General features: G+C 49.9%; 1 protein-coding gene across 1 annotated transcript in view; it reads right to left on the bottom strand.

Annotated features, from left to right (window-relative positions):
• LOC109289497 overlaps nt 1-5,035 on the bottom strand; it is a 12,722-nt gene extending 7,687 nt beyond the window's left edge. The window contains exon 1 of the mRNA XM_019505535.1: nt 4,644-5,035. Within this exon, the coding sequence (XP_019361080.1) occupies nt 4,644-4,964 (321 nt within the window). The 5' untranslated portion in view covers nt 4,965-5,035. The remainder of the gene's footprint in view (nt 1-4,643) is intronic.
• Nucleotides 5,036-9,412: the final 4,377 nt, after the last annotated feature.

Below are 9,412 nucleotides of genomic sequence, written 5' to 3'. Positions count from 1 at the left end.
TTAAATTTTGAAAAAAAAAATCTTGAAATAAATTGCTGAAGTCTGGGCTTTTCCTGGGGGAATAGACCAGACTGACTCAGCCTGTTATTCATACTGTTTAATCTGTGATAGCATTACATCACTTTCTTGCTTCACAGTTCAGTGCATCTTCCTCCCGCTGCCCTTCACTTCCTTGGAATGAAGTTGCCATCTCTCTGAAAGGATTTCCTTACAGCAGCGCAGCGGACGCTCCCCTCCAGGGTGCTAACGCACATTTTGTGTGTAGGCTGCATGCACAGCAGTGCGAGTCACAGAAAATGATGTCCTTGTTATGCTGCGGCCCAGGAAATAACGTTCAGGTTTTTGAGCTTCGGGAGGCAATAAGCTTCTAATCTCGAAAGGGAAAGGAGCTTTTTCGCCTGGATCCCTAGCACGTTAAGGAATATGTTGACCTGAACTCTTTAAGGGTTAACTTTTCAGTAACAAGATGACTAGTAGTCAAGGCAAAATAGGAAAGCGGTTGACTTAAGACTCAAATGATTTGGCCTCAGCGTCTGGGGGTCTGACTAAGGGGTCTTTTTTTTTTTTTTTTTTTTTTTAAAGAGTACGGGTGCTTCGCACTTTCTGATAGGACCAAGCTGGGCTCCTTTAAAATGGCAACTCCCAGAATTACTTGTCACTTGAAAAATTATTGTTCTAGGGCAGGGGGTCTCAGCGTTTTTATGCTGCGGACTGGCAAACCGCAGACTGGAAGTGACCGTGGACCGGCAAACTGCAGACCAGCAGTGACTGGCAAACTGTGGGCCAGCAGCCAACCCTTTTTTATACTCCAGATAAAAAAGCGTTGGCTGCTGGCCCACAGTATGCCAGTCACTTATGGACTTCCGGCCCAGCAGCCAAAGCCTCCTGCGGACAGGCAGCAAACCCTTCACAGTCAGGGGATTGGGAACCCCTGGTCTAAGGCTTTAAATGTAAATGCTGTTGACAGTTGCTTTTACGAGCTGCTGTCCAGCTGTTGTCCCCCATCTTGGACTGTAAGCTCTTTGGGATAGGGGATGATTTTTTGTTCTGTCCTTCTATAGCACTTAATGCAACAGGCTTCTGGCCTGTGAACAGGGCTGCCATGCACTGCAGTCATACCAGTTGCTGTAATGGGGAGCCCCTACCTTGTTACTAGGAAGCAGGGGGGCATAGCTGGGGCAGGTAGACGGAGCCTGACCTACTTCACTGTCAGGGTGGCTAGGATCTGGAACCAACTTCCAAGAGAAGTGGTGCAGGCTCCTACCCTGGGGGTCTTTTAAGAGGAGGTTAGATGAACACCTTGCTGGGGTCGTTTGACCCCAATACTCTTTCCTGCCACGGCAGGGGGTCGGACTAGATGATCTACTCAGGTCCCTTCCGACCCTAGAAACTATGAAACTAAGTGCAGGAGGTGTGAGCTGTCCACTAGCCAGAGGGCCAGGCAGCTGATGAGACAACTGCAGCACCTGCACCCTGGGAGCAGGGAAAGGGGATAGACTCAGGGCATACAAGGGGTGGACATGGAGGGGACTCTGGCTGCCATACGGCAAAGGCCTCTGAGTGATCCTGGCTGCAGTCTGGAGTCAGGCCAGCCCAGGCGAGATACCTGGTAGGCTATGGGGGGAAATGAGCCTGTCTAGGTAGGAGGGCTTGAGGAAACAAAGCCAGAAGGGTATATTTTTGAGTTGGAACTGTTTGGGTTGGGGTTTTGTGTTCAGGTTTGACCAGAGGTTTGGTTAGTGGCTATCGGGGAGGTTTAGAGGCCACAGGACAGGACATCAGGCAGACTCTGCAGAACAAGACCTGCTCTGGGCACAGTTGCAAAGGGCCAGAACCTGGGCGCTGAGGTCTGAGGCAGTGGACCTGGGCTGAGAGGAAAAGGGGCCAAGGCTGGGATGGCTGAAGCTCCAACAAGTGCTTTGAGGCCTGGCAGGAGGCTGCCTTAAAGGGGAAGGGGAAGCACCCTCAAAGGAAGCATAGGGACCCCCAGGACTGAGTTTGGGCAAAGATGCTCAAGGATGGAGCGAAAAGGGAGCAGCACTGGGGCACAGCACTAGGGCTTCCAGGGACTGCGGCCTCAGTATTACAATAGTAACACCAAAGGTGGGGCAGGCGAGAGAATGGAGGTGGGGGGCAGACTCCAGGGGACACCAGCAGCTGGGGTGGACTCACGAGCTTGCGCCAATCACTAGTAAATACAGTTGTTGGGGACATTTTGTGGTATTGTTTGAAGGGATATGCTTTTTACTATTTTTGAAGTACCCTTTGTTATAATGCTAGGCTTCTTTCACAGCTCTGTGGAGACCTCTGCTATATTGACAATTAGGATCAGGAGACTAAAGGCTTTGCTCAACACTGGCTGATCTGTCTCAAGTATGTTAAATTTTTAGGGAAATTTTGGACCATAACAAGTAAAGCAAACTCCTGTTTCCAGGCACACACTCCCTGCACTGGATGCCCTTTGTACTTGCTGTATCACTTTTCTCAGTTCTTTAGGCTCTGTATTCCTGCAAGTCTCTTCCTTACTAATGCCCTATTTCCTTCAGGCTGGCAGCTACCTTTCTCTTTGGCAGTGCTCAGCCCTCCCTTATCCTCCTGCCTTTGACATTTTTAAATTTATATATATGCCTGGAGAACAATATGGCTGTATGAGCAACAGGGTATCTTTTGCCTGAAATGATCAATGTAATGAATTCAGAATCCAGGGCCTGAAGGGGCTCTTTAATCCCAAGTATTTTTATGTCATGTACCACAGCAGCCTGGATGGACTCCTGAAACTCCTGTGTTGCATAAACAGATGATTTGCCCCCACCCCAGTAACAGCAGTGGAGCTGGTTCACAGGCCTTGCTGTGCTTCCCCCGTCTGCTCTTTGCTTCCCCCTGTAAGGGGGCATGGAGTAGAAGTGAGTGCTACCAGCACCAGGTCAAAGCAATCCAGAACCCTTCTCCTTGTAATTGTGACAGCATGGCTGCTGCGCTGTGGCAAGGGTCCCCCCAGTGCTGGTGAGGCTGCCAGAGCAGCAGGTCTGAGGTTTAGCACTGCATAGGGGCAGTCTTTTCTGAAGACTAGAGATGGGGCAGCTATGATGGATGAGCTGAGCTAGTACCAATTCTTCTCAATCTTTGCACAGAAAAGGCAGAGAGCAGCAGCCTCACTGGGGAGCTCCAGTGGGAGCCCCTATCTTTCCAAGGGAGGTGGGAGTCCAACCTGATTTGCTGATTGCTGGCTCGGCCAAGCATACTTCAAGTTTCCACTCTCCTCTGGTAAAGGTCTCTGTAATTTTAAACCCCTGGACTCATTACTAGGGATCCTCAAGATCAGCCAGGCAATGGATTTAGTTTCCAGCTCTGCACGGGGGTCTAAGATGGTGGTTTTTCAGGGGAAGCTGAACATGAACATGGCTCCTCTGGGTGCAGGCAACCCAGGCTGAAGGATTATACTGGTGCAGAAGGTTGCAGCACGAGTTGCTTCAGCAGCATATGGCATGTTACTGAAGCTGGGCTCCTAAAATCTGAGCTTGCTGCTAATTATGCCGTGGAAGCAAAGGCAGGAATCAGCTCTGAAGCTGGCACAAGTTTTTATAAGCAAGAGTAACTGGACAAGCATTGCCATGAATTCTCCATTGCCGGGAAATTTAAAATCCTGACTGGATGAGTTGTTTTTTGTTTTTTAAGGACATGTCCTACCCTCAGTGGGACCTAACTTGGGCACTCCTGCATAGGGGAGACAGACTAGACAATCACAATAGTTTCCTTCTTGATCCTACCTCTGAAGCATTCTAGGTTGGTGCGTACTGCCTATCACCTTGGCTCACGTGATATGAACGTGTGTCTAGCTTGATGCTTTCTTACCCTTAGACAAAGGATGCCATGGTAATACAAAGTGCTGTTCTTGCTTTGCCTTTAGTTGTATTTTGCACAGACTTCCAAAATGAAGCAGCATTTCACAGCTTGGGCAATGCAAAGTCACATGGCAGCTTCAGGACCACATACTTTTAAATTGATGACTTTATAAAAATTACCTGATCCCTTGAGAACTTGGTATGCATTAAAACAAATCAAGGAGAGCTGGGAGGTTATTTCAGTATTTTTGCTGTGGAACAATACTGCAGTGCAGCTATCGCATCTGAAAGGAACCAACAGTCCATTCACTATGATCAAACTAATTGGACTGGCTGTAGCTTTTGCTCACCCTCCCTTATTAGCTCATGAACAGCATAAAATGTGCTCGCCCCTCATCACTAACCAGTCAACCTAAATTAAATTTTCCAGACACACCCAAGTGAATTAGGAGTGCAAGCTCCATGTTCAAAAGTGACTTGGATGCTTTGTTCAAGTCTCATTTAAAGTCTCACAGGCCAGATTTGCAAAGGTGCGAGGTGTCTAAAAGTGCAGCTAGGGCTCTTCCGTGAGCCAGGTGTCGTATTGGTTCCTTCGGGAGTTTGGTGCTTTTGCAGATCCCACACTTGTCTGCCCGTTGAAATGGAGGGGAATATTCCCACTGGACTTCAGAATTTGGCTCTGGCTCAAAATCATTAGGCTGCAGCACTTTGAATGAAGCATTATCCTAACAATTCATTCCCCCCTCCCACCCCAGCTTGCTTAATTCAATGCTACAGCCCTGGTGTCACTCAGTAGCCTACCTTCAGCGACTTGATTTCTTTTCTCCAAGGGAAGAGAAACAGGTTGACGCAGAGCAGCTCCAGGAACTCGAAAGCTTTGATCAGGCCTCTGAGAGTGTTGCCTCCCTGCTCCTTTTTCATCTTGAAGCAATTCTCTGTGATGCCGTAGAAGTTAAACCTGCTAAAAGACTCGCCACCCTCTAGGAAGTGTCTGGCTTTTGTTTTGATCGTTGTCTCATTGCAAGCCACAAGTTTTCCTTCCAGCCTCTTGGTGCCATAGTATGCGAGATAGTCCATCAGAAGGTCCTGCCTGGCTGGCGCTGGCCCCTTCAGCTCCTTCATGGTTTCAGGAGCCTCTCCCTACCTAGTCCTGCTCCTTCAATGTCAAGCCCTGGGATGGATTATTTCTAAATGAGGAAGTGGCTCAGGCTCGTCTCTGACCTGTCATTGGCCTGCTGCAGACCCTGCAGGGATGGCAGTGGTCGCCCTCTGTGTCAATCAGGGATCAAGTTGCACGGACTCTTGTGCAACCAGGAAGTCCAAGTCGCCGGCCTCAAAGCAAAAGCGAAACCTGCTTTCAGGCTCTCTCCCATCCGTGATCACACACCCTGCTCCGAGCGCTGCAGCTGGGGCAGTGCCAGGGCAGCACTTTGGATTATTGCTGCCCTATGCTGAAAGCCATAGTTATGCCTGAAAAAAAAGTAATAGGACAGTTCCTACTGCATGGAAAAAGAGTGTAATGGCCTGTAACCTCATGGGAGAGGGTCTGCCAGAGGCTGGGGATGGGGAACCCTTTTTAAATTGGGAAGAGATAACACTGCTTGTTCAAAACCTACTCGCTGTGTTCATGCCATAGACTCGCTGAAATCCACTGCGCTTTCGGTGCCAGGCTTGGGCTCAGCCCCACGTTTAATGCAGCTACGAGTAGAGGGGTCCCGCAGTCTTTGCAAAGGCAGAAACCTGGCTGACTTTTATTTGAAAGGGAGCAGGGACCAGAGCCACGTGGCCTGAACAATGCTTGAGCAGTGCAGGAAACCCGGAGGTCTGCCCAGGGAGGGTAGAGAGAGAGCTCTGCTTGCCCCTGTTCACTTTACTTCCCAACTTTTGTGGTGCGGCCTGTCAGAGTCCAGTGAAATCTGTGAATTGTGCTAAATACCTTGTCACGAGGACACCGGAAGGGAAAGGAAAGGAACGGTGCAGCAGAATCTGCTGCATTAGAGATCTCGCTTCACTTTTCACTTTTACTCTGACCATGAGACCAGAGTACCCTGCTGTTCTGACCTGCCCGTCCTTGGAGCCCGTGCCATGACCCTCGGTCGGTGTAGCTAATCATCCAGGTGCAGGGCTCCACGCTGGGACCCACCGGGCCTGCCCCCGACAATGAACACGTTTGAGCGAGACCGCGGGAGCTTCACGCCGGCCTGGATCTCGGTTCTCACAGGTTCTCTGGGCTTTGGCAGCAGGGCAGAAGCTCTGCACTAGCTTATGAAACATTTTAAAAACTGGGTGTTGCTATTGCCCGAAATAAGGAAATGGCTACTGCAGCATCTTCCTTCTGTTGTTTCGTTGGATGCTCAGTTTGTTTTACTCTGCCTCTCTATCTCCAGGATGAGAGTGCAGGCAGCGGTTGAATTAGGGGTCTCTTTCCTGCTCTTACCCCTTTGTGGGAAGATGCCTAATCTGGCTTTTGGGTGATGTTCGAGCCAACACCTGGAGTCAGCATAGGATAAAACAGCTCCCCCAGTTCTGGTATGCTTGCAGTTGGAATCGGGGTCTGCCCCAATTTGGTTCCCCAGCTACCGTCTGTTTGCCTTCTAGGGGTCTAGCAGGACTTTGTGGGCCAAATATTGAACTAGTGCAATTGGGCACTACTCCACTGATATCCTGGGAATTGCATTCACTGATAACCAGGTTTGGGGGGCCCCTTAGTGGGCCTATTTCCTACTAGAGGTGATTCTGGTTTCTGCAAAGATACTGTTTCCAAAGGACTGTTTTCCTGTTTCGTCTCTTTGCAAATGCTGTCTCCCTTGATTGGATTCTTGAGCAAATCCTAGGCTCAAAAACACAATCCTTTGTTGCTTCCGGTGTGCACAAAGATGTCTATGTCCCATTGTGGCAATGGCTTTGCGCCTGATTTCCTATGTTGGAGGCCTTTTCATGAACACGTGCTTCCTGAAGGTCCCAGAGGTAAAATGTCATCAGAAATTATTTACTTAGCAGTTGTGCTGGGTAATGGCTATATAGATACCATTGATCTTGCTGTAGGAAAAACATACCATATGTTAGGCCAGGCGTGGGCAAAATGCGGCCTGTAGGCCAGATGTGGCCCACCAGGCCATTCTATCTGGCTTGCGGGGCTCCTAAAAATTTTTGAAAATTTAATATTTATCTGTCTTGGGCTGCCTGTCATGCGGCCCTCGATGGCTTGCCAAAACTCAGTAAGCGGCCTTCTGCCCAAAATAATTGCCCGCCCCTGTGTTGCATAAATTGCTGATTTTTATCCCCTGGAGGCTAGTCCAATTCACCTCTAGAAGAGAGTCACACTTTCAGGCTGGGTCCAACTCTATTTTATTGCTTGCAAGCAGGCCGACAGAGGAGCTTGTTGCTCAGATCAGTGTCGACCCTAAACAAAGAGCGCACGTGGCTTTTATTGAGCTAGCATTTTTTTCAGTTGACGTGTTACATTTTGATTGGTCATTTCAAACCAAAACCTGAGCATCCTATAAGACATAGGTAGTGGGCTATCCTGTACCATGTGGGTGGAAAGTTACAGAATGCAGGGGTTAATACTAAAACAAGGAACAAAGAAACATAGAGAAAAGTAACTATTTTTGCTACACCTGTGTTAGGTGGTGGCTGTTGTGACACTTCTTTGTCTCTTCCACTAGTGTTGTACCAGCATACAAAGGCCATGTATGGCACTGCTGTGAGTGGTGTGCCTATGTGCAACTCTGCTGCACTGCTCCATAAGCAGGTTACTGTTGATCCCAATGAAGGATCAGTGTGTGTGTGCGTGTGTGGGGGGGGAAACTTCCCATCCCTCACCTTCCCTTGTAGGGGACCAGAAGGGATCCAGGTTTTCTGTTTGCTGCAGAAAAACAGAGATTTCCTCCCTTTAAGGAGAAAAACATGGGAAACAGTGGATTTCCCTTTTCAGGCTGGCAAAGTTCTGGCCTGCAAGGGCCTGGGGCGAGAGGGAAGACAGCGATCAAGCAGGGGGTGCCATGTGCATGCATGCGTGTATACATGCATATGGCAGCCAAGCAGCCTAGAGAGCAGTTCCTGCAGCTCTTCACAGGTAAGCCGGGGGGGGGGGGGCAGGGATTGAGGTCCCTGTAGTGAGTGAGCTGGGGTGGTGTGTGCGGCTTGGGGTCTGGGTGCAGGGCGGGAATGCACACCCACAGGGCCCAGGCCAGGAGTAAGACAAAGCCATGGGTGGCTCACCCAGGGGGAAGTAGGGGGCCTAATTCCCTGCCTCTGCACGCACTCATGGGGAGGAATGGGAGTCATGTGCCCCCAGATTTGTGTGCAGGCTGGATGTGGGCTGGCCACTGCCCAACAGTCTTTGCTCCAGCCATACTGCCCACGGTGTGGGGAGCTGGGCTCTGAGCTCTGCTCTGGCTGCAGCAGCCGCTACATCTCATGGGTGGCAGCTGGGGCTCAGGTACGGCTGCTGGGGGGGGACTTAGGGGGTTGTGAACCTGGGTCTCTGGTCCCCTAGCCCTGGCAGCTGGGGACCCCCTCTGGCAGGGCTGGGGGGGCCAGGTGGCTGTGGGTGGGTAGTCAGGGGCCCCAGCAGGGTCCGGGGGGCTGTGGGTGGGGAGTGAGGGGTAATGACATGGGTCGGGCAGTGATGTATCAGGGCTGCTGAGCACCACAAAGCAGTGGGGGGGACAGTCACAGCTGGACGTGTATCCTGGTGAGTGAAGGGGGCAGGGGGAGCTCTGATTTTTCCATGATAAAACCCCCCAAATCAAATGCCAAAACTTGAATTTAAAATTTATTGTATAGAGATTGGGGCACTGGTAGGCTTCCAAATTGCTTTAAAATTGTAAATATATCAATAAAACATTGTGTTCAACTGATACCTCTCCCTATATGCATTTCATTTTAATTGTGGAAAAACGCGGAGTTTAGGTTTTCTAATCGGAGAATTTGTGATATTTTTATTAGGGAACTTGCAATTTTTAAACGGAGAAAACCAGGATCCCTGGTGACCAGTGATGAGGTGTTAGGAACTGGTTGTCAGAGCTGATGTAACCTAGAAAGAATAAGTTTGGCAGAAAGATTGAGGCCAGGAATGAGGATGAGAGAGAGAACAAGCAAGAGAGACGACGCATATACCACACCCAGGGAGCTGTGCCTGTTGGGGCAGGGTTGATGCATGTTCACAGGGCAGCATGAAGAATCTTGCTCTGCTTCAGCTCCAAGGAGTCGGGCTGGCTCTGCAATAAAGCCAAGCTGCATGGGTTTGTCTGCACATAATGTACTGCCGGTAATCTAAGTCACTGTTTTCTCAGCAATGCATCAATACATGGGTCCAGTATCGGATCAGCACCAATATAAAGAAAATTCACTGTGTCAGAAATCGGCCTGATGTGGCCAATAATGTGGCTGATAAATGGCTTGTGCATGTGCGCAGTTGCAGTGCGTGTAGGCGATGAGGAACACGGCCCGGCAGCTTGGGGAGCTGTGTCCAGCTGGTAAGTCTGTTATGGTGGAACGGGAATGGGGAGGGGAGGGCAAGGGCCTGGGGGGGATGCAGATCAAGGCCCCCATGGTGATGGAGG

This window comes from Gavialis gangeticus, unplaced genomic scaffold (genome assembly GCF_001723915.1).
Source record: "Gavialis gangeticus isolate Ggan-Ray unplaced genomic scaffold, GavGan_comp1, whole genome shotgun sequence".
Classification (NCBI taxonomy): domain Eukaryota; kingdom Metazoa; phylum Chordata; order Crocodylia; family Gavialidae; genus Gavialis; species Gavialis gangeticus.
The sequence above is the reverse complement of the archived record's forward strand: the minus strand, read 5'-3'. Positions and strand labels throughout refer to the sequence as shown.